Consider the following 19,333-nt stretch of genomic DNA (forward strand, 5'->3'; position numbering starts at 1 on the left):
GGCCGAGCACACAGGTTTGCCGCCTGAGGGAGGAGCGGGCTGCAGCCAGCGCCAGAGCCGCCCGCGGAAGGAGGCGAACAGCTTCGCGCCGGTTTCCCAGGAGCAGCACGCGGCGACGGCAGCCGCGCGCCGCGCAGGAGCCCGCCCTCAGCGCCTGTGAGGGAAGGTGACACTGTGAGGGCTCGCTCGGGACGAAGCTGCGGGCGCGGCGCTGCTCTCTGCCGCACGGCTCGGCGCGGAGCCCTGTTTATCTTCCGGGGCGGCGGGGCGGAGTTCCGGGGTGGAGTGTGTGCGCTGGCCGGCCCGGCTTTGGGCTGTGCGGGAGGAGGGACAGGGTCCGGTGGACGGAGGGTGCGAGCTCCGCGGCCACGATGAGTGGTGAGTGGAGGGCTCGAGCGCGGCCCTCTCCGCTGCCAGGGCGAGCTCGGTGGGGCCGCCGGGTCTCTGGGGCACTGTCGGGCTGGCGCGGGCAGAGCTTGCTCGGGGGGTCCGCGCCGCTCCGCTGCCTGCTCGGTCAGGCGTGGCCCTGTCCCCCGCCGGCCGAGGCCCCTTTCTCCCCTCTTGCTTCTCCCCGGTGGGGCTGGGGGCTGTGGTGTGGTGAGGCACAGGAGACTTTGTCCCCTCTGGCCCCGCAGTGCGGGGTAGGGCTCAGCCCTTGCCTGCATCAGCACACCCTGCTCGTTTTGGCTCCCCAAGCGCCACAGAAGTGGTGTTTTACCTCCTTTTAAATCCTAAAGCCTGCCCTTGAGCGTGGCGCTGGCTCGCAGCGCAAGTGATGCTAGTCTCGGGGATCTCCGTTGTCTCAACTGTGCAAAATCACAGGAAATATTTCCGAAAAAATAAATGACCAAGAGAAAATAATAAGATACGAACTTACTAACGTGCCGTTGCTGAGAGAAGTGAGAAGCATGACTAGTGAAAAAAGTGGTCCCTTCCAGTATTTAGGGTGTATTGTTGCTGTTTCTCTAACTCAGCTGTGATGAGGATGCGTTGTTTGTGGACATGTTCATTTCTGGCCTCCGTGTTACGGTGAAGCAGGGTGTGTGGGTGTGCTAAATCCTGAGGTTTTTGAGGTGTTTGTGGGGGTAAATATTTAAAAGCTTTGCGTGAGAAGTGGGACCCATGAACTTTAGGATTGGAGGATGCATAGCCACTTGAATGGGCCAGCATGGAGAGTTATTAGGTAGGATGGAGGCAGAAATTTTAATAGATTTTTCCTGTAAATGTCTTAAAACACATTGGCAAGGGTTTGTTTGGGTTTTTTTTAAGAAGGGAGCTGCTTTAGTAAATGCTTTCATGGGTCTGCTTATACAGCTTCAGTAATGGAAGTTACAGACAGCACTCTGCACCTGAAAATTAGGTTGTGTTTCTCTCCCACTCTGATTTAATACATGGTGAGATCTGTTGCCAAAGATAGTAAGAAAAAAATTGAAGAGTTAACTGGAGTAACTAAATGCTACATGTTTTATGGATAGCAGTCATTTCTGAAAATGGAACCAAAAATGAAAAATGTAAACAGTTTGGTTGTATTTTTCTCTGTTTTCTTCTCACCTTTGTGGTAAGAAGAAAACAAAAGATTTTTATGGAAGAAGAGATGATGAAAAAAATTATTGTGGGGAAAACTGTTAATTAGCATTGTGAAAAATGCAAGTTGCAGTCAAATCTTTCAAACCATGGAGAAAGAAAGTTTCTCAGTATTTAAGTTCTTGACACGATATACACTAAATCCTAATTCTGAAGTTTTTAAGAATCAGCATTTTTGTATGGAAAACCTCAGCCCTTCAATGATGAATTCAGGCTTGGACTAGCCTTGTGCAAATTTGTGCAAATCAGAGCCTAAATCTTCCAGAGACTCATCTTTGGGAGCTCTCTTGGAATTCTGTGACTTAAAAGGCAAGATGGCACCGCTTGTAGCATACAGCCTCATCATGTAGTTATTTTTAATACCTTTAAACTTCTTTTTTTTTTTTTTAAACAGCAAAGAGATACAGGTTTGTAAGGAGAGAAAACATTTAATTACTTAAACTAGACTAATGCCTAAGGTGACATTAAGGCTAGTAGTTCAATTGCATGGTTAATCTACCCATGTGTAGCCCTTACCAAGACCTATACGACTTTTCCAACAATTTTGATAATGAAAAGGACACCAATTTTGCACTTTGACAGACATTACTGTTATACAGTACTGTCCAGTATTTTTCCAGAATAATGTAGAGTGGAACAGATCAGGACAGAGATGTGTATCATTATCATGCTTGTTTCACATAAAGGAGGTAGCTAATGTTGACATCATCAAATTTAACCATGTCCTTTTTTTAGTGGCTGTAACAGCATTGTGTACACTTATTTCTCTGCCCAATTTTAGCCCTTAAAAGTAAAAGGGCTGTTTGTAAAATACCGATAGAAACTCTTTCCCTAATGGCTATAATTATTTTTAACATATATTTTTTTAGCTACAGTGTGTTTCTAGTGCATGTGAAGGTAACTCCCTGTTGATTTGAGCATTACTTTAATATTATTAATGCTACTTACTAATTACATAATCATATTTTATTGGAAAATGTTGAATAGGCTAAACTTTAAAGCCCAATAACACAAGGATACTGGATTTATGTACTTGTCAAGAATTAGGGCTGTTGTTGCTTGTTTAATGACAGTTTCAAAAAACATATAAAAATGCGACTAATTCAGGATGAGGCAGTAGAATCATAATAATGTAGTACAAGGTAGTATTTAAATTAGGTCTGTGTTTGTTTTATCTTAAACTTCTACCCTCAGAACCTGTACTAGACCAAGCAAAAGGAATTGCAGTCTGAAATTTTGCATACAAGACTTCAAGAAGTATGTAAGAATAATCTGCAATTTATTTTCTTTTAACCTATTTGCTACATGTAGTGCTGAAGAGAGCTGTACCTATAAAGAATTGGATGAAAATCCTGTTTTCCTTTACTTGCGTAGTCAGTTTTCTTCTGCTGTAGGTAGGTGTGGATATTTCTGTCAAGGTATGGAGAGAAGTTTGTTTTAAAAATAGGAAAGCATGACCTTGAACAACAAAAAATGACAAGGGTCACAGAGGCAGGTGCAGTACCTGAGCCTATTTTTAACCGTTTTTGACTGAGTAGATGTTGATGGGAGGAGTCTCTTTAAGTTTCTTAGTTTTTGCAACCTTACACTTATGTTTTCACATTTATTTTTAAACTCATGTATGAACTTCCTTTTTTTATTGCAATAGTCTAAATATAGCCTTTTTTCTGAGTAATGTTGTTTTTATGTATTCTATGTTTTGTATTTTGATGTGTGTTACTGCAGTTTTTACCACTATCCTGAATTAGTAGAAGGGTATTTTGGTCAGTTTGTAGTGCACTGTTAGTCTTTAAATCAACTAGAGTTGATCATGCTTAATTGGTGCTCTTGTCTGAAAATACGCTTTTTTTGGTTTGTTTTTAAAGACTTAGTTTAGAAAATGAAGACTGTTAAAGAGGAAAATCTTAAATAGAATTGGTAGAGATTTATTTTTACCTTCCAACTACTTAAAACAGAAACATTGCTAAATAGGACTACATTTTCTAGGCTTATTACAAAGAAAAATATATCCTCTGCTTGAAAAAACTCACAACTTAGTCCTTCAGTTTTTAAAAAATGTTAGACTTTGTGAATATTCTTTTTCTTCTACCTGCAAAATTTCTATGTTAAGCACAGCAATAGGAGAATTCTGAAGACATGCATTGAGCAGAAACCTCGGCCAGCCCTCAGTATAGACATTATATGGCCTCATAGCCCTGTTAATGGTGAAGGTGATCTGAACTGCCTATGGAAATTATTGGTTGTAATCACGTGTAGTCATAATTGTTATCAGTACAAATTTACAAGTAAAATTAAGACGAAATACAGATTACACTGCACTCAGTCTGTGCAAATTTAAGGTGGTTTGATATCACATGCTTTAGTCTTTTAGAACATCAGTTAACATAATGATCATCTGTAGGTTTTCTGTATTTATGCATTTTTTTTATATTGTTCAGAGTCTGGTATCTAGTTGCAAACCATTTCTGTGTTACCAAATAGATACAAAGATGCCAAAGAGATGTGAATTGAAAAACTAACACGTATTACATTTGGAAGACAAACTTAACCCACATACTTGGTGTTTTCATTTGACAGATGTTTTTCAGGTCGCGAAATTATTAATTACATGCATTTGTCCTGAAGTAGTCTCTAACTGTTAATATAAAGAGAAATATTTTATTATGCCTATTCTCACAGGTATGTGGATAGTGTAAGACTGTAGAAGTAATGAGTTTTGAAACAGGAGAGAAAATCTGCAGGTTTGTGTATATGCAGTGTTACTGTGCATGAGGGGTTGTACTAAAAGTTGGGATTTAATTGTTTTACTTATTTTACAATTACGTGATTTATTATAAGGCATTTAGATATATAGGCATGTGTCTCTGTTTTTGGCAATGCGTGCATGGTAAGAACACTGAATATAATTTAATAAAATTCTAATGTCTGAAGGAGCACGAAGTGGAGTAGTAGGGATTATATGAATTTAACCTTATCTTCATAGTGGCATGACTGGCATAGTTGTTTGGAAGTTAAAACCTACTTGGTATGGGGTTTGTTTCTAGAGTCCTTGACTAGCATTGAACATTGTTTGCATCTTCACCTGAGTTTGCACGCATCGGAGCATTTGACTAACAGAACCAAACCTCATACATCACATGTCTGCACAGTTTGAGTCAGAGTTCAAAATCGGAAGTAGAACTTCTTGAAAATCCACTGTAATCAGCTAAATAAGCATTGTGAAGTTTAGTTAGCTAGCAGCTGCATTTGCATGTTTTTTCTATTGTTTTCGTTATTCTGGCATTGTGTATTATAGACTTACTGTGGGGTTTTTCTTCTCCTAGTTCCGTATTTAAGATGAAACAAAGGCAGAATAATTTTGGTAGGATATATTCTGTCCCCTCCTGCTTGTTTAGGAGCAAACTACTTTGAATGGGATTGTGAAGACAGGAAATTCTGGGATTGGGTTCTTGCAATGTTGGACAGCAAGAGGAATAGACTCATATCTTTGATGTCATCTCTGTTTACTAGAGGGCTTATTGTGTGGTGTTTGATTTTCAGTATCTGGAGGAACTTGGTCATGCAGAATTTTGATAACTGGCTTTCAGTCTATGCATATATTAGTTGTATGTTATTTGAGAGGAAAAGAAGAAGAGAATGACTTTAATTCCAGAGAGGTCACAGAGGCTTTTGAAGGATATTTTGAATTTAAGCTCAGAATAAAGAAATTATAGAGGTCATGTAGGTTAATTAAACAATAAATTTTACACATACTCCTGGGAGTTTATAAAGCATGTTCCGACAAGCAAAGTATTGTGCTATTTGTTATTGAAATGATTGAGAAGTTAAAGATTGTCTTGCGTAGTTGCTTGTGTAGTAAGAAACTAGATTTTGTAGGTGTTAATCAGGAAGAACTATGCTGATAGTTAAATTTTAAGGGATTTATTGTAACAATTGCTCTCTGTTCACCTGACTTAAAACTCTTTCTGCAGTAGAGTTATTTGACAGGAAGAAGATATTCCTGCTGTCTCTTTCTCATTTTCCATTCTTTTCTTGTGCTGTGATGATATACTACCCTGGTAGTTGTCCCAGTATGAACGTTTAAGGGGTTGCAGTGTGAGCTCTATCATACACCTAATCCAACCAACTGGGAAAAAAAAAAAAGTTAAAAAATTTTAAACTAGATCAGTTCCAGGCTTGCAATATGGCCCCACAAGTGGTTGTGCTAAGAAGCTAGGGGCAGGTGGTGCTGATTGTGCACAATTCTAGTATATTTGGTATTGCTGCAATATGTCTTATATCATGAAACCAAAATCTTACTAAAATAAGACTCTACGTAATATTTCAAACAGTATTCCTGCATGTTAGAGAAAGGCTGCTTGAAACCTCAAAACACAGAGTTATACTGCATCATTTTACTTAGAGAAAATACATTAATGAATTTAATGGAATAATTGGCATGGGAAGAAAGTTTTCAGGGCCCTGGTGTTGGCCCGAATGTATTTTTCTTAAAAAGATATTTATTTTAAAATGATATAATTTTGTTGAATTTCAGGTTCACAGAACAATGACACTAAAAGACAGTTTCTACTAGAACGGCTACTGGATGCAGTTAAACAGGTGAGAAATCCGATACATATTTCTACAGTATACTTACTCTGAGTTGTCAGTACTAGCAGGAACTGTCTTTGCCCTTTTTTCTTCTCTTTACCAGACGAAGAACAAATCTTGTCTTTCACACAGTACTACTGAGTTTTTGTGTCTACTAGCAAACAACAATTATGCAGTATTTGTTTAAAATTCTTGTTCTTGACAGATTATATTTGTAACATTTATATATATTATAAATATATATAACAAATATATATTTGTAATACTTATATGACTGAACTAAATTGTAGTGTACTGCAAAGGCTAAATTGTTTAATATTTTACAGTAGCAGCTTTTTTCCTTTACACTAGGATTTTAGTGAATGGTTAAAATACAGGTAAAGATGGGATTTATTTATGTATGTGCGTGTTTTGCATCAACATGAAGTTCAGCAAGTAGAATTTCATAGACTGGATTCAATTTAGGAGAGCTTGGGAGGCAAAAGAATGCCTCAAAAGTAAGCCAATGATATATTTTGTAAAGCATGATTCTTCCGTAATTGTAGCACTGAGCTGAATAGGAGCAGTGTTGGGTTTTGTGGGTGTGCATTTAAAACTCAAAAGTAGTAATTTTTACTCAATTTTAAATTTATTGAAGGACCTGCATGTGTGGTGTTCTGGCTAGCAAGAATATATTTGAACTGCAGGAGTAGCCCGTTAGTGGAACATGATGCTGTAAAACACTTTTTGGTTGCAGGCTGTATTTGCCAATGCTTTATTTTGTACTGCTTTCTTTCTTGTTATGACTTTGTTTCTTACATGGAAGTGTTTCAGAGTATTGAGTTTGTTAGTGTAACAAATTTTTTAAAAAATCTGTTTATTGCAGTGTCAAATACGGTTTGGAGGAAGAAAAGAAATTGCTTCAGACTCTGACAGCAGGTAAATAATTTAAGAAACTTTTAACATGCTTAGATTATGTATCATAATGACATAAAACATATGGTACAAAATACTTGACACGCTCAAAAAAACCGCAGTTCCTTTTTTTTTATACAAAGACTGACATGGGACTTTGAATTTTTCATCTTGTTACAAATTTGACAGTTTAACAGAGTGTTCTTCTCTATGAAGTTACAAGTGTTTAAGTGGCTGCAGAGTTCATGACAAAGCACTGAATTCTGAGATCTGAACATGAGATTGGGAGAACTTACGTTCCTTAAAACCTCTTTAAAATGAATGCATATATTACCAATACACCTGTGTTTTGTGAAACTGGACACTTAAGTGTCAAGTGTGTTTAACACATAGTCATTAAGAAAACTTTCACTTTTATTTTTTCTTATTCCTGAAATGTTTTAAACTTGTTTTTCTTCTTTTTCTGTATGAGAAGTTGTTCCTTTTTATTAATGTAAGTCAAAAAATGTCATTTAATTCCTATTAGTTGCATTTATTGCTGGATGTGGCATATTGGTTTCTAAGGCTTTTAAGAAGATGACTGGCAGACAGAAATTGCAGTGCTTTTTGTATCCTACTGAATCTCTCTCAAAATCTGTCCTATTGAAGAATTGTTGAAGTTTGACTCTGCCTTTAGGGAAGAAGTTAATTATCTGTTGACTATAAATGATGCATAAAATTCTCTCCAATCCCCTCCCAGTTCAGTATTTAAGAACATGTCTAAGGGTGTGGTTTCATAACTTCTGGAAAGCCAACATAACAATTCATTGCTACTGAAGGAGTGGGGAGGGTTCATGTATCTCCTCAAGGTTCTTGACTTCAGTACAGCTCCCTTCCACCACCTTTTTAAGCGATGCCTGATGATCATCCAGTCCCCTCTGAATTAATTTAATAAAAGAAGAAATAATGCAAAAGGATAACTTTCTGCCATTTTAGTGAGTTAAATCAGTAAAACATCTGGTGAATGCTAGAGTTGCTGCAAGGAGGGGAAGATCACACAGCTAGAAGCAATGGGAAATGCAGAAGAGGAGGAAAAACAACAAGGGATGAGAGGGCAAACCCATCTCGTTTCAGGAGCAGCTTGTAACGCAGCTCCTGTGCATTACCTGTGCGTGAAACTCCAGGCTAATGCTACTCCATGGCAGCCTAAGCCTGTCTGAGTTTTGGCTACTATTGTTATCCGGTCCTGCCCTTGACTGTTTCAGCCTATGGTGTTTTCGGGAAACAGAGAAATAGTGTTCTTTTGGGCTAGCATCGTGGAAATAGTTCAGTACCGGGTCTGTTCATCACAGGGTTTGTTGGACAGAAGCTGGTGTGAGGGAGGAAGCAAGAAGGTGCAGGTGGGATAAAGGGATGGTGGAGCTGAAGCACCTAGCAGTTGGACTGGCTGTGCAGCTATAGCTATTGGCACAGAAGCATCAACTAGAGATAGTTATTTAATCTTTACTGTTTAGTTTATGCAAGACAATATATTGATGATGATTGTCTTTGTAGTGGTAGTGTAAACTTGGCTAGAAGGAAGTACCTTGTATGTAGAGCAAATTCTCCGGATCTAAAACTTCTGCTTTGTTGCTCAGTTTGCTTGCGCAACTGCTTTGCTGCAGTTGTTTAATAATTTGAATGATGACCTTTAGTATTTGTCTTCTGATAAACAGTGAGAGTTAGGATTCCAAAGATACAATGCTGGCCAAATTTTACTTCTGAATTATAAGGAGAATATTTATCAGACATGCTGAATAATGGGTTATAGCTAGGCAGTTCCAGGATTTAAAAGGAAGTGGAAATTACTTTAATAGATTTTTTTTTTTCTAAATTCCATAGTGTTTGAGGTTGTTACTATGCTAAATATTATGAGATAATTTTGAAAATGGGAATAGTCTGAGAATTTAGATCAAAATCTAGTAAAATTGATGATTCTCTAAGTTTTGTTCTCCCAGTGCTCTTATTTGTCTTTAAGATTATAATTGTTCAGAGTTCTGCTATGTCTATGTACACTAGACTTCTCCATGTTTTTCTGTATTTGTTTATTTAATGTACCCTCGTGATGCTATCTAGTAAATACACTACTTAGATTGGGCGTTGTAGAATACCTGATTTTTAAAAAAATTTATTTTGTTTTACCAGTGGCTAGATTTTCCTGTAAAATGCTGCACAGTTTTCTTGTTTTGATTCTCAGTGCACATGGATTTTTAATAATATGAGCTTTTTCGCAGAACCTAGTTTCTGTTCCGCTTTTTCTGAATTGAAAAAGTCAAGTAGATTTTTTTTTTTTTTTTTTTCCTGGGGGTTCATGTATCTGCTGGAATTTCCATTTTTAACAGCAGCAGTCTTCTTAGCAAAAATTAATCACAACTGCTCCACAATCATCTTGAGTATTGTTTGAATTATATTCTGCTTTATTAATAAAGTTTTCCTAACAAAGTAAAGTTTTCCTAACATAGATGTACTGGAAAGCATTACCTGTTAAAAGCTCTTCTGTCCAGGGCAATAATGGTAAATATACCTCTTTTTCTGTCAGTGCTCCTCCTGAGATCTTGCCCTTTTTTGTGACCCTGAATAGAACTCTCTGCTTCTGGAATGCCGCAGCAGAGTCCTGAGCCACTTTGTCAACTGTTTATATTTATTTGCTTGAATTAGTTAAAATATCTGTCCTTCCTTTTAGTAATCAGCTTTGGCAGCCAGGTGACAACTTTCTCAAAGTTTAAGTATTGTTTATTTAATGGCAAAAATAAAACTTAGAGAAAATAAGATTTCAAACAAACAGATTGCATTCATGTCTGTTATACCTTAAGCCTTACTGTTCCCCGTAGGTGTACTATTCCTTTCTTTGGCAGGCTGAATTTTAAAACTTTGCTGGTTTTACAGTGTTTCTACCTGTGTGAAAATTGATTTATTAACTGGGTTATGTTTAAAAAAAATCAGGAAATTTATAAATAATATTGTAGAGAACAACATCAAAAACTGAAGATTCAACACATCTCCAGAAAAATCTTTCTTATTTTCCCATGTCTAGGATTTCTGAAGGACATTCAAATGTATGTTTAATTGTTTTCCTAGGCTTGAGTTATAGTGGGCTAACGTAAATTAACCAAATGTCTGTTAATTGTGTAGGAAGTTATAGCATATTTTCAGAAAATCATTCATTGCCTGTGTAATACAAAGTATATTTATGAAAATGTAATTGCATTACATGAAAAGTAGGTAATCTGAAGCTGAAATAACATGACTAACAACCACTGTAGCAGGTGAGGATGATTTCTCAAATTGATTACCAATTCTTCTGAATGTAATTTGTGCCCCAGCTTTGGATATTCATGATGAGATTGTGGGTATAAGTAGATTATACTGTTTGCAAATAATGAGATTAGTGCATACAAGGGGCCTTTGACTACATATAAGTTAATGGTTCACCTTTACATTCTCTATTCAGAGATTTGGAATAAACCTGCTCCACAGAAACATAGTTGACTGTTAGTTTCACATGATTTCTTTGAAATTTCTGTTGCAGAGTCACTTGTTTGTGTGCTCAGTTTGAAGCTGTGTTACAGCATGGTCTGAGGAGGAGCCGAGGATTAGCATTAACAGCAGCAGCGATCAAACAGGCAGCAGGTTTCTCCAGTAAAACTGAAACAGGTAATTTGTTAATCATAACTATTCTATTTTAAACAGTTGATAAGTGCAAGCAAGTGATATAATTTCTAATGGAAGTTTTAAGCAATGCACAAAAATGCAGGCTGTTGGTAGCATACTTGGACTCTCATTAAGCAGTGAAAATGGTTATTGCTTTCTTAATCTAGCTTAACTTTCATACTAAGTTCTCTAGGAATTTTGGTGTTTGGAAATCTGCACTTCCTACAGTTCCATAATGAATTGTATCATTGGCAGATTTCTTTTGAATTCTAGTAGGGATAAACATTTTGTAATTGGGCTGTTAAGTTTTTACTACATTTTCATTCTAAACCTTGTCTTAACTCTGTTCTTTAATTGCCATATTGTATAGCATCAGATATGTTTAACTTCTAAGTATTGATGTAATTTTAAAAACAAAACTTATGTTACTTATATTGGTTAGGTTGGTTTTTATTATTTTCTCCACATTTGAAGAAAAGATTCCTTTATTTTTGTTGCCTTCTCTTCACCTTGAAGTTTCCCTTGATTTTTTTATTAAAAGTATATGAAGGTGGTAATCTTCATATTTTTTCTTGTGAAGTTTGATGTACAGTATCTTTTTCTCTTGAACAGGGTACACATAATATAAATATATATATATCTTTTTGGCTTTTGAAACTCTGTCAAGTAACATGTAACACATAGTGGGGTTTTGTTTTGTTTTGGTTTTGGTTTTTTTTGGTTTTTGTTAAATATATTCAGTGGTACTAGAATTGTTAATACATTTTGATCTCCAGCCATAACTTCCAGTTACACCAGACAACTGCATATAATGAATATTACATTAACCCAAAATGTGTAGTTTGATATAACCCTGTTTTTAAATTGCTGTAAGAACGGACTTGTTTCCTGTGGATAATAGGGTGAAACGCTGGGTCTTGTGTGCTGACTTTCCTGCTAATGGGTTAGAGCTTCCATACTTAGCTTTTTTGGGGAGCTAAAATAGTTATGCTTTTACAGAAGTTGGTGAGTTTCCCATGTTTGCCTCTTTTGCTTAGTAATGGGCAAGACGCACCGCTTTGCGGACTCTAAATGAACAAGTAAGAAAAATTCAGCTGTTTACACAATCTTTACAGATTTTTCAGCTCTTCTGTATGCTTTTTTTCCTCACTTGTGTGTGTTTGTAATTGGGGATTAGATACTCTGTCGTCTCTTTCAGCCTCTGGGTAGTTTCCATCTCTTTAATGGGTAGTGATTTGGTTATCTGCTTTTTATCCCCTCAGCTTGCAATTGAGAGTCTTACGCTTTGGTGCAGAGAATATTCTCCCCTGTTACGCTCTCTCTAATTTATGCAAGTTCTGTCTCTTTAAGTGTGAAGACATTACATATAATTCTTCTGATTTTTCTCATCTGTTAGTAATGTCAAGGGTGTATGAATTTTTTGGTCCTGTCTTGTAGTGGTCAGATGTACAAAGGTGAATCTCTGATACTTGGGATCTTAGTAACAATTTAGCTATATGTTTGTGTGTATGTCTGTCTTATTTGGGGGCTTGTGAGTGAGATGATGTGGAGGAAGAGGAGAAAGTTGGGAAAGTTATCGATGGTTGGGGAATGGAAGAAGGAAGAAAACATCCTTAAGAAACTTAAGCAATGTATGGAAGTTCAAGAACCAAAATGTGGCTGGTTTTCAGCAAATTGAATGCTGTACAGTGACTAAGAAAAAAAGCTTTTTTTTTAATGAAAATTACTGGGTTCCACTGCATTTATTTTTGCGAATTACAGTGTTGTTTTTTTTTTTCTGAAAGCAGTTGCAAATTACTTATGTATTTTTATCACTTTCAGGCAAATGAGTCTGATACGATTTATATTCTGTTCTAACATAATCACAGGTGTCAACTGATATAGTGGAATACTGCTGTTTAGGCTATACATTCAGGCTTTGACAACTGAAAAATAAAATTGTTCAGCAGTGTTTTTTATTTGAAATTTACAGATACTTCATGACAAACTGTACTTTCAAATGGCTGTAAGCAAAGTAGCATCATTTTGCATCCAAGAGCTTCAGTGTATTACTTTTTATTTAAAACTTTTCTTTTCATTTAAGAAAAACAAACTCCAGTAGTAGTTCTTTGGAACTATGACTTAAAAATCCTATTTAAAATATTTTCATTTTTAAAATACATATTCAAGTAAGCAAATTCCTAACATCAGTGTGATTTGTATCAGTTGATGGCATGGTCATTATAGGCATATGCAGCTCCTTTAATCTTACACTAAGCAATCTAAACAAAACCAGCAAACTATAAAACTGTATTCTTTCTTTAGTTGGTAACAATATGAGGGTCTCTTCATTTAACTCCAGTTATGGTTATGTGAGAATACTGTAGCTGATGCAGTATTCACTAAAAATTATTAGGACAATATTGTTGACAGATTCTAAATAGATCAACTCTTCCATTGCCTCTGCCTACTCTTTCTAGTGTTTTATTAGAGGTTCCAGACTTGTTGAAACCTTTCTGTCAGTAATAGCAGTAATAGTTCATAGCAGTGTTTTTTCTGCACTCAGATCAGAGGATAATAGACTAATTCAAGTTGGAAGGGTCCTCAAGAGGTCTGCAGTCCTACAAAGATCATCTGTGAGGTTAAACGAGGTTGCTTGGGGCTTTATCCATTTGGGACTTGAAAACCTCCACATACTGCACAGTCTCTTTGGTCAACCATGTTCCAACACTTGACTGTCCTCATGGTGAAAGTGTTTTTCCTTATATCCTGTCTGAGCCTCTCTTGTTTTAACTTATGCCTGTTGTCTGCTGTCCTCATGCTATGTACTGATGTGAAGACCCTAAATCAGTCTTCTTGATGACTTCCTCGTAGGTACCAGAGGGCTGCTATTAGGTGTCAGCCCTCCCACTGAGCCTTCTCTTCTCCAGGCTGAAGCAAAATTTTGTCTTTGTTCCTTTTTTTTTTAGTAGTTCTGGTGCTGCATATTGCTATAGATTAATGTATATGCTTGGATGCTGTAACTATAGGATAGTATTATCTGTTTACAGATAGGTAAACCATGGCAGAAATACAGATGTGGCTTGTTCACAGCCCCATGGCATGTCAGTACCAAAAAATGGGAATGTATTTTGAAATTGTCACTAAGGCACAATATGTTTATAGTTTTACTAGCTTGCATACCATACCTTGCTTATGAATAGTAGGACATTGTAGAGTAATGCTGAGGGCTAATACGGTAAGACTGCAGAAGAGGAGGCTGAGGGGAGACCTTATCGCTCTCTACAGCTACCTGAAATGGGGTTGCAGAGAGGTGGGTGTTGGTCTCTTCTCCCAAGTGACTAGCGACAGGACAAGAGGAAATGGCCTCAAGTTGCACCAGGGGAGGTGGTGGAAATTAGGAATAGGTGGATATTAGGAAAAATTTCTTTACTGAGGGAGTGGTGAAACACTGGAACAGGCTGCCCAGGGAAGTGGTGGAGTCACCATCACTAGAAGTGTTCAAGGAACATGTGGACGTGGCACTGTGGGACATGGTTTAATGGGCATGGTGGTGTTGATGGTTGGACTTGATGATCTTACAGGTCTTTTCCAACCTTAGTGATTCTGTGATTCTGTGAGTCACCATCACTGAAGGTGTTCAAGGAACGTGTGGACGTGGCATTGTGGAACATGGTTTAGTGGGCATGGTGGTGTTGGGTTGATGGTTGGACTTGATGATCTTACAGGTCTTTTCCAACCTTAATGATTCTGTGAAGATTATTAGTTGCTGTGGTTAGAAATGAGTGATAGACTAAGGCTTCTGGAATATAAACTTAATTTAATGATTCAATTAAAAGTGAAAAAGCTAATATTTCCAACTATAGCAAAGAATATTCTACTGTGAGACACTCGTGACAGATATGAAACTGTTCTTTAATTACTTGACAGAACAGACACTGAAATGCACAATGGCTGCACTTGGTTTTTTTGGCATAAGAAGGCACTGAACCTGGCTTCAGACTGATCTTTCTGCTCTCAGCTTGAGACATGATGACTGTTTGGTGCTGATTAAGGATTGGTGGTATTGCAGTTACTGGAACTGTGATATTATTAAAATTAAATGAACTGTTTTCACAAAGTGATTAATATATCACTGAATTGCATAACATCAGTGTCTTCTCTGCCTACAGTACAATTGTACAAATTGTATTTTACTGAAATTAAAACAAGTATTGGATTATTTGCTATAGAAAAATAATATCAACAGTTAGGACTCAGATTTTTATTTAACGCTACTATCAAAGAAGATACCTTAGTCATTTGAAAATGCCACTTACATTACTGTTTTTATAAAGTATGTCGTGGAGGAACTTAGAGTATGGAGTGCTCTTACTTTATTTCCATTGGATAGATTTTGATTAAAAAATGATGATAATCCAAATTTTGAAGCTTTTCAAAATTCATGATATCTGTAAATAATCAGAATGCCAAGAAACACTGAATTTCACTCTCAGCATAAGGGGAAATCTGCTTATTTTCTCTATTCCTGTAATGTTTTCACTTCCTACTCTAGTATTGTTTTGAGCTTTAGCAAGACGGAAGAATGAATTTTATTAGTCACAAGAAGCAATGAAATCATTACATCACTATCATCTTGATACAAATCTGGCATTTTAAGGAATGCTTTTTTTACATATACGTGTGTGTTATTGAAATGCAGATCAAATAAGTTGAAGCCAAAGGAGTAGGTCATATGATATTTGAATGCTCTTTTATGTTCCGTGGACGTCCTTATTGTTTGCATGTTAATGTGCCTGTGAGGTTCTAGTTCAGCAAAATATACCTTTAGTTTTCCATCCTACATTATCAATTTAATGGTTCCTGTGTTTTGCACGTTTGTCTAATTTAGAAGAGCTCTGGGTTATTCTTGCATAGCTGTCAGACCTATTTGGCAAAACTTTTAGTTAATGAGTCTAACCTGCTTGTTATGTGTTTAGGTTTCTAAAATGATATTACAAACTTTGCTAATCTAATGCTGTATTTGGCTTTCAGGAGATTAATAAAAAAACCCATACCCTCAAATGAGTGTATTTCACCAAAAGAAGTCATAAGCTGTAGTGAAAACCTGTTCAAAATCTGACTGCATGCTCTTTATTTAGCAGAGAGAGAAGCAACATGGATGGCCTTTTCTTAAAATTCTTGCTACATTACGAAAAATTTAGGAAAGGGATAAGCAAGGAGTGGCAGGATCAATCTGTTTTCTGTCTTGTGCAAATTTTTTTTCTGTCTTTCAGGAAATTTTTTACCCGTCTTTAAACATTTGCTTTATGCTGCCTACATTGAGATTATGATCAAAAGTCAGCATAATATTTGAGGTGATCATCATTCACTTGTGCAATAAAATTATTTACCCTTTTTTGTTAGCTTAAAAAAAATGTTGAGCAAAGACATTCATTAAACTGTCAAAAGGACTACCTGCATGTCTTACTTGAGAGATTGATGTGTTTTAAATTTTTGTGTGATGCTTGGATTTCTCAGGTTTTTTGATCTTAAAAATATCCTATTTGCCTTAAATTCAGTCTCTTAATATGTTAATATCTGTATAGACGAACAGCTTTCAAACTGTTCTAGTTATTCAAGCGATTCTATTTCTAACAAATCAAAGCCACGTGAACGTTATTGTTAATGTTATATTTTAAAATACTTTCAAGCAGTATGTATTTGACACAACATTAATGACTAATGATTGCCAGACTGTACCATATATTAACAATTCAAGTCTTACAGATGAATTATCTGATGTTTGGTTGTTCTTTTCAAGCTGAGAAAATGGTAAGAGGTGAATTGTAATAAATATGTCCTTAAAATATGTTCTTATTCAGTTAAGAAACAGGCATATGTAAAATATTAGGTGTTTTATTGTGCATTTACAATTACTGATGTAGATTTTTGTTACCTCCAGTTGAGAAATTTGAGGCAACTGCAAAAAAAATTTTTATCAATATTCGGGGACAGGGCAAGGAAAGTATTTTAGTGGAAAGGGGTGTTGTTGCCTTTTAAATGTAATACTTTTGTTTTTTAAAGTGACATGAATTTGTCGTTTGCATGTCTGCAAATTCTGGAACTACGCATTCCTTTGGACCTAGCTACTAACATTTCACAATCAGCAGTAAAATAGAGTTCTAAAGAATTTTTTTCCTTTGCATAATATATTCCCAGCTGAACATGTGAAGCTGTTCTATGGATGAAATACTAGCTTAAATGTGCTTTTAAATGTGAATTTTATTTAAAAATGTAAGATAGAATCCTTTAATGTATGTGTTTGGCTTTTTCAGTGAAGTGAAAAGTTCTAAGTGCTTAAATATCCCAAGTTCTGTAGAAATAAATAACCTATTTAACGGGAGAGTTATACGAAGATGGTGAATGATTCACCTTTGTTCAAAGTTATACACCATTACCTCTTTGTTTTATAAAATTGCATGTAAATGCATTCAGATATGAGCTTAGCTTTTTTTGGTGAGTTTTTAATTGTTTTTATTTTTATTTTTTTTTTTATTCCAGAGCCAGTGTTTTGGTACTATGTGAAAGAAGTTCTGAATAAACATGAACTGCAGCGCTTTTACTCCCTGAAGACAATTACTACAGATATTGGTAGAGGCCGGGCTTGGTTGCGCTGTGCATTAAATGAACATTCCCTGGAAAGATATGTTCATATGCTGCTTGCAGATAAGAATCGACTTAGGTACTGTATTTGATATCTTTGTAATGCAGGAAATGTATTGACAAATGAAGTACTGAGATTAAAAAAAAACAAACGCCAACCAACCAAAACCACAGCTGTAATAATATACCATGTTAATTGCTATGCTAGTGAAGCCACTTAACCTCACACTTTCGTTTTGTTCATTTTTGAAATTTTGGCAGCCATTAAGATAGTGGCTTGTGCCTATATCAACATGTGACCTGAAACTGGCTTCATTCTAGCATGTGAGAATATACGCTTCTATCCTCATCTTCATTTCCGTCCTCTTTCCTAACTCCCTTCCCTATTCTTTCAACAGTTTTCCTCACTGAGACCTTGACACCGTGCTTTGAGGTGCCCCTCTCATTCCATTAACATAGTACACAATTGCAGCCTTGATCTTATCAATTCATCAGTGATAATTGCCTCTTGCCTTTTGGAGATGCTTGTCCTGTAACTGGAAAGCTCCAGCAGTCAAGCAATAGGTAGCTACTACTAGAGATCACTTGGAAGTGGCTTTGTACCAGTTTGTGAACTGTCTTGTTACAGAGTTACTGAGAATAACTTACTATGCATTGTGAAATCCTGAGGTACTTTGGATGTGCAAAATGCATGGAAGGTCATACTTAACTGAGTCCTACCTTTTTCCTCATACATCTTCAGCTCCCTTTCTTTTTGAAAATTTGGCCTATTTTCCTTTTTTATTAATAACTGTTGAGCTTGATCAAGTCCAGTGGATTCAGCAAAAAGGCATTCTTTCCATTTGCATCAATTAATGGATGTACTAGATAAGATTATTTCCAGAACTGAGCTTGTTAGTACCTCCATTTTTAGTCTGTTCCAGTTCTTTGTAGCTTTCTTGCAAGACAGATTTTGATATGAAATCAGATAAAAATGAATGAAACAACAAAGGAAAAAAAAATCTGAAAACCGTTGTGAGGACATTAATAACTTGGATTGCTATGTCACTAATTACTCTCATGCTTGTAACAATACTTGTGCAGTATCAGGATTATCAGCACTCTCTGCATTGTATGTGAAATTTTATTTCTGAAAAGGCTTATTCCAGAATATTTAAGATTTAAATGTTATCCAAATTCAGGTGGGATTTACAGAATCAGTTTGCATCCCCAGTTCTTATCTGTTTTGGAAACTTTTAAATGAATCTGTCAAAATTGTTTAATATAGATTGAGGGTTTTCTTGCTATCTGTTTTTACGTTTAGTTAAGTGAATGCTGATAGGAAAAATACAGCATGATTCTACTGAACAACTAAATTCATGTGTTCACAGTGAAATTCATGTTAACTTTTTTTTTCTTACATCCAAATTCCTAGTTGACTCTAGTTATTTAGGGTAACTGCTGTGGTTTTGGATATTGAAACAGGTCATCGAATCATAGAATAATAGAATGGTTTGGATTAGAAGGGACCTGTAAAGATCATCTAGTCCAACCCCCCTGCTGCAGGGACATCTTTCTCTAGATCAGGTTGCTCAAGATGAAGTGGATCTTTTTGTTTGTATTCATGCATTCTAGTATTTTATAAAATGGCTTGGTAATTATGGCCAACTACAGTTATTTAAAAACTTATATATGCAGTATAGCAATAGGTGTAGAGAAATATTGTGGCTGGTAACGTAGTGTGAACCTCCTTGCCCTGAGTGGCTTTTTTCCCCTAAAAAAAATGCAGAGCTAAAACTAAAAATAAAATAGTATTTAGCATGTCTTTTGGTAACTGTTCAGACAGTTCTATATATTTCAGGGCTTCAGGGACTTACTGTGACATATAATTTGATCCATTGGTGTACTAATTTTTCAGAGTTTTCATGTCTTTTAGAAGTGGAATATATGTTAATATAGGACTGCATATTCTTTTTTTTCCTTTTTTTTTTCC

At 36.3% G+C, this 19,333-nt stretch overlaps 1 protein-coding gene across 1 annotated transcript in view; it reads left to right on the forward strand.

The window, feature by feature from the left end:
• Positions 1-6,114: 6,114 nt before the first annotated feature.
• Positions 6,115-19,333, forward strand: part of SNX29 (sorting nexin 29) — a gene marked incomplete at its 5' end in the record, with an annotated part of 130,981 nt that continues 117,762 nt past the window's right edge. The window contains 4 exons of the mRNA XM_059826604.1: positions 6,115-6,183; positions 7,040-7,092; positions 10,616-10,740; positions 17,260-17,440. Coding sequence (XP_059682587.1) covers positions 6,115-6,183; positions 7,040-7,092; positions 10,616-10,740; positions 17,260-17,440 — 428 coding nt within the window. The remainder of the gene's footprint in view (positions 6,184-7,039; positions 7,093-10,615; positions 10,741-17,259; positions 17,441-19,333) is intronic.

Source organism: Gavia stellata, chromosome 18, assembly GCF_030936135.1.
Source record: "Gavia stellata isolate bGavSte3 chromosome 18, bGavSte3.hap2, whole genome shotgun sequence".
Taxonomy (NCBI): domain Eukaryota; kingdom Metazoa; phylum Chordata; class Aves; order Gaviiformes; family Gaviidae; genus Gavia; species Gavia stellata.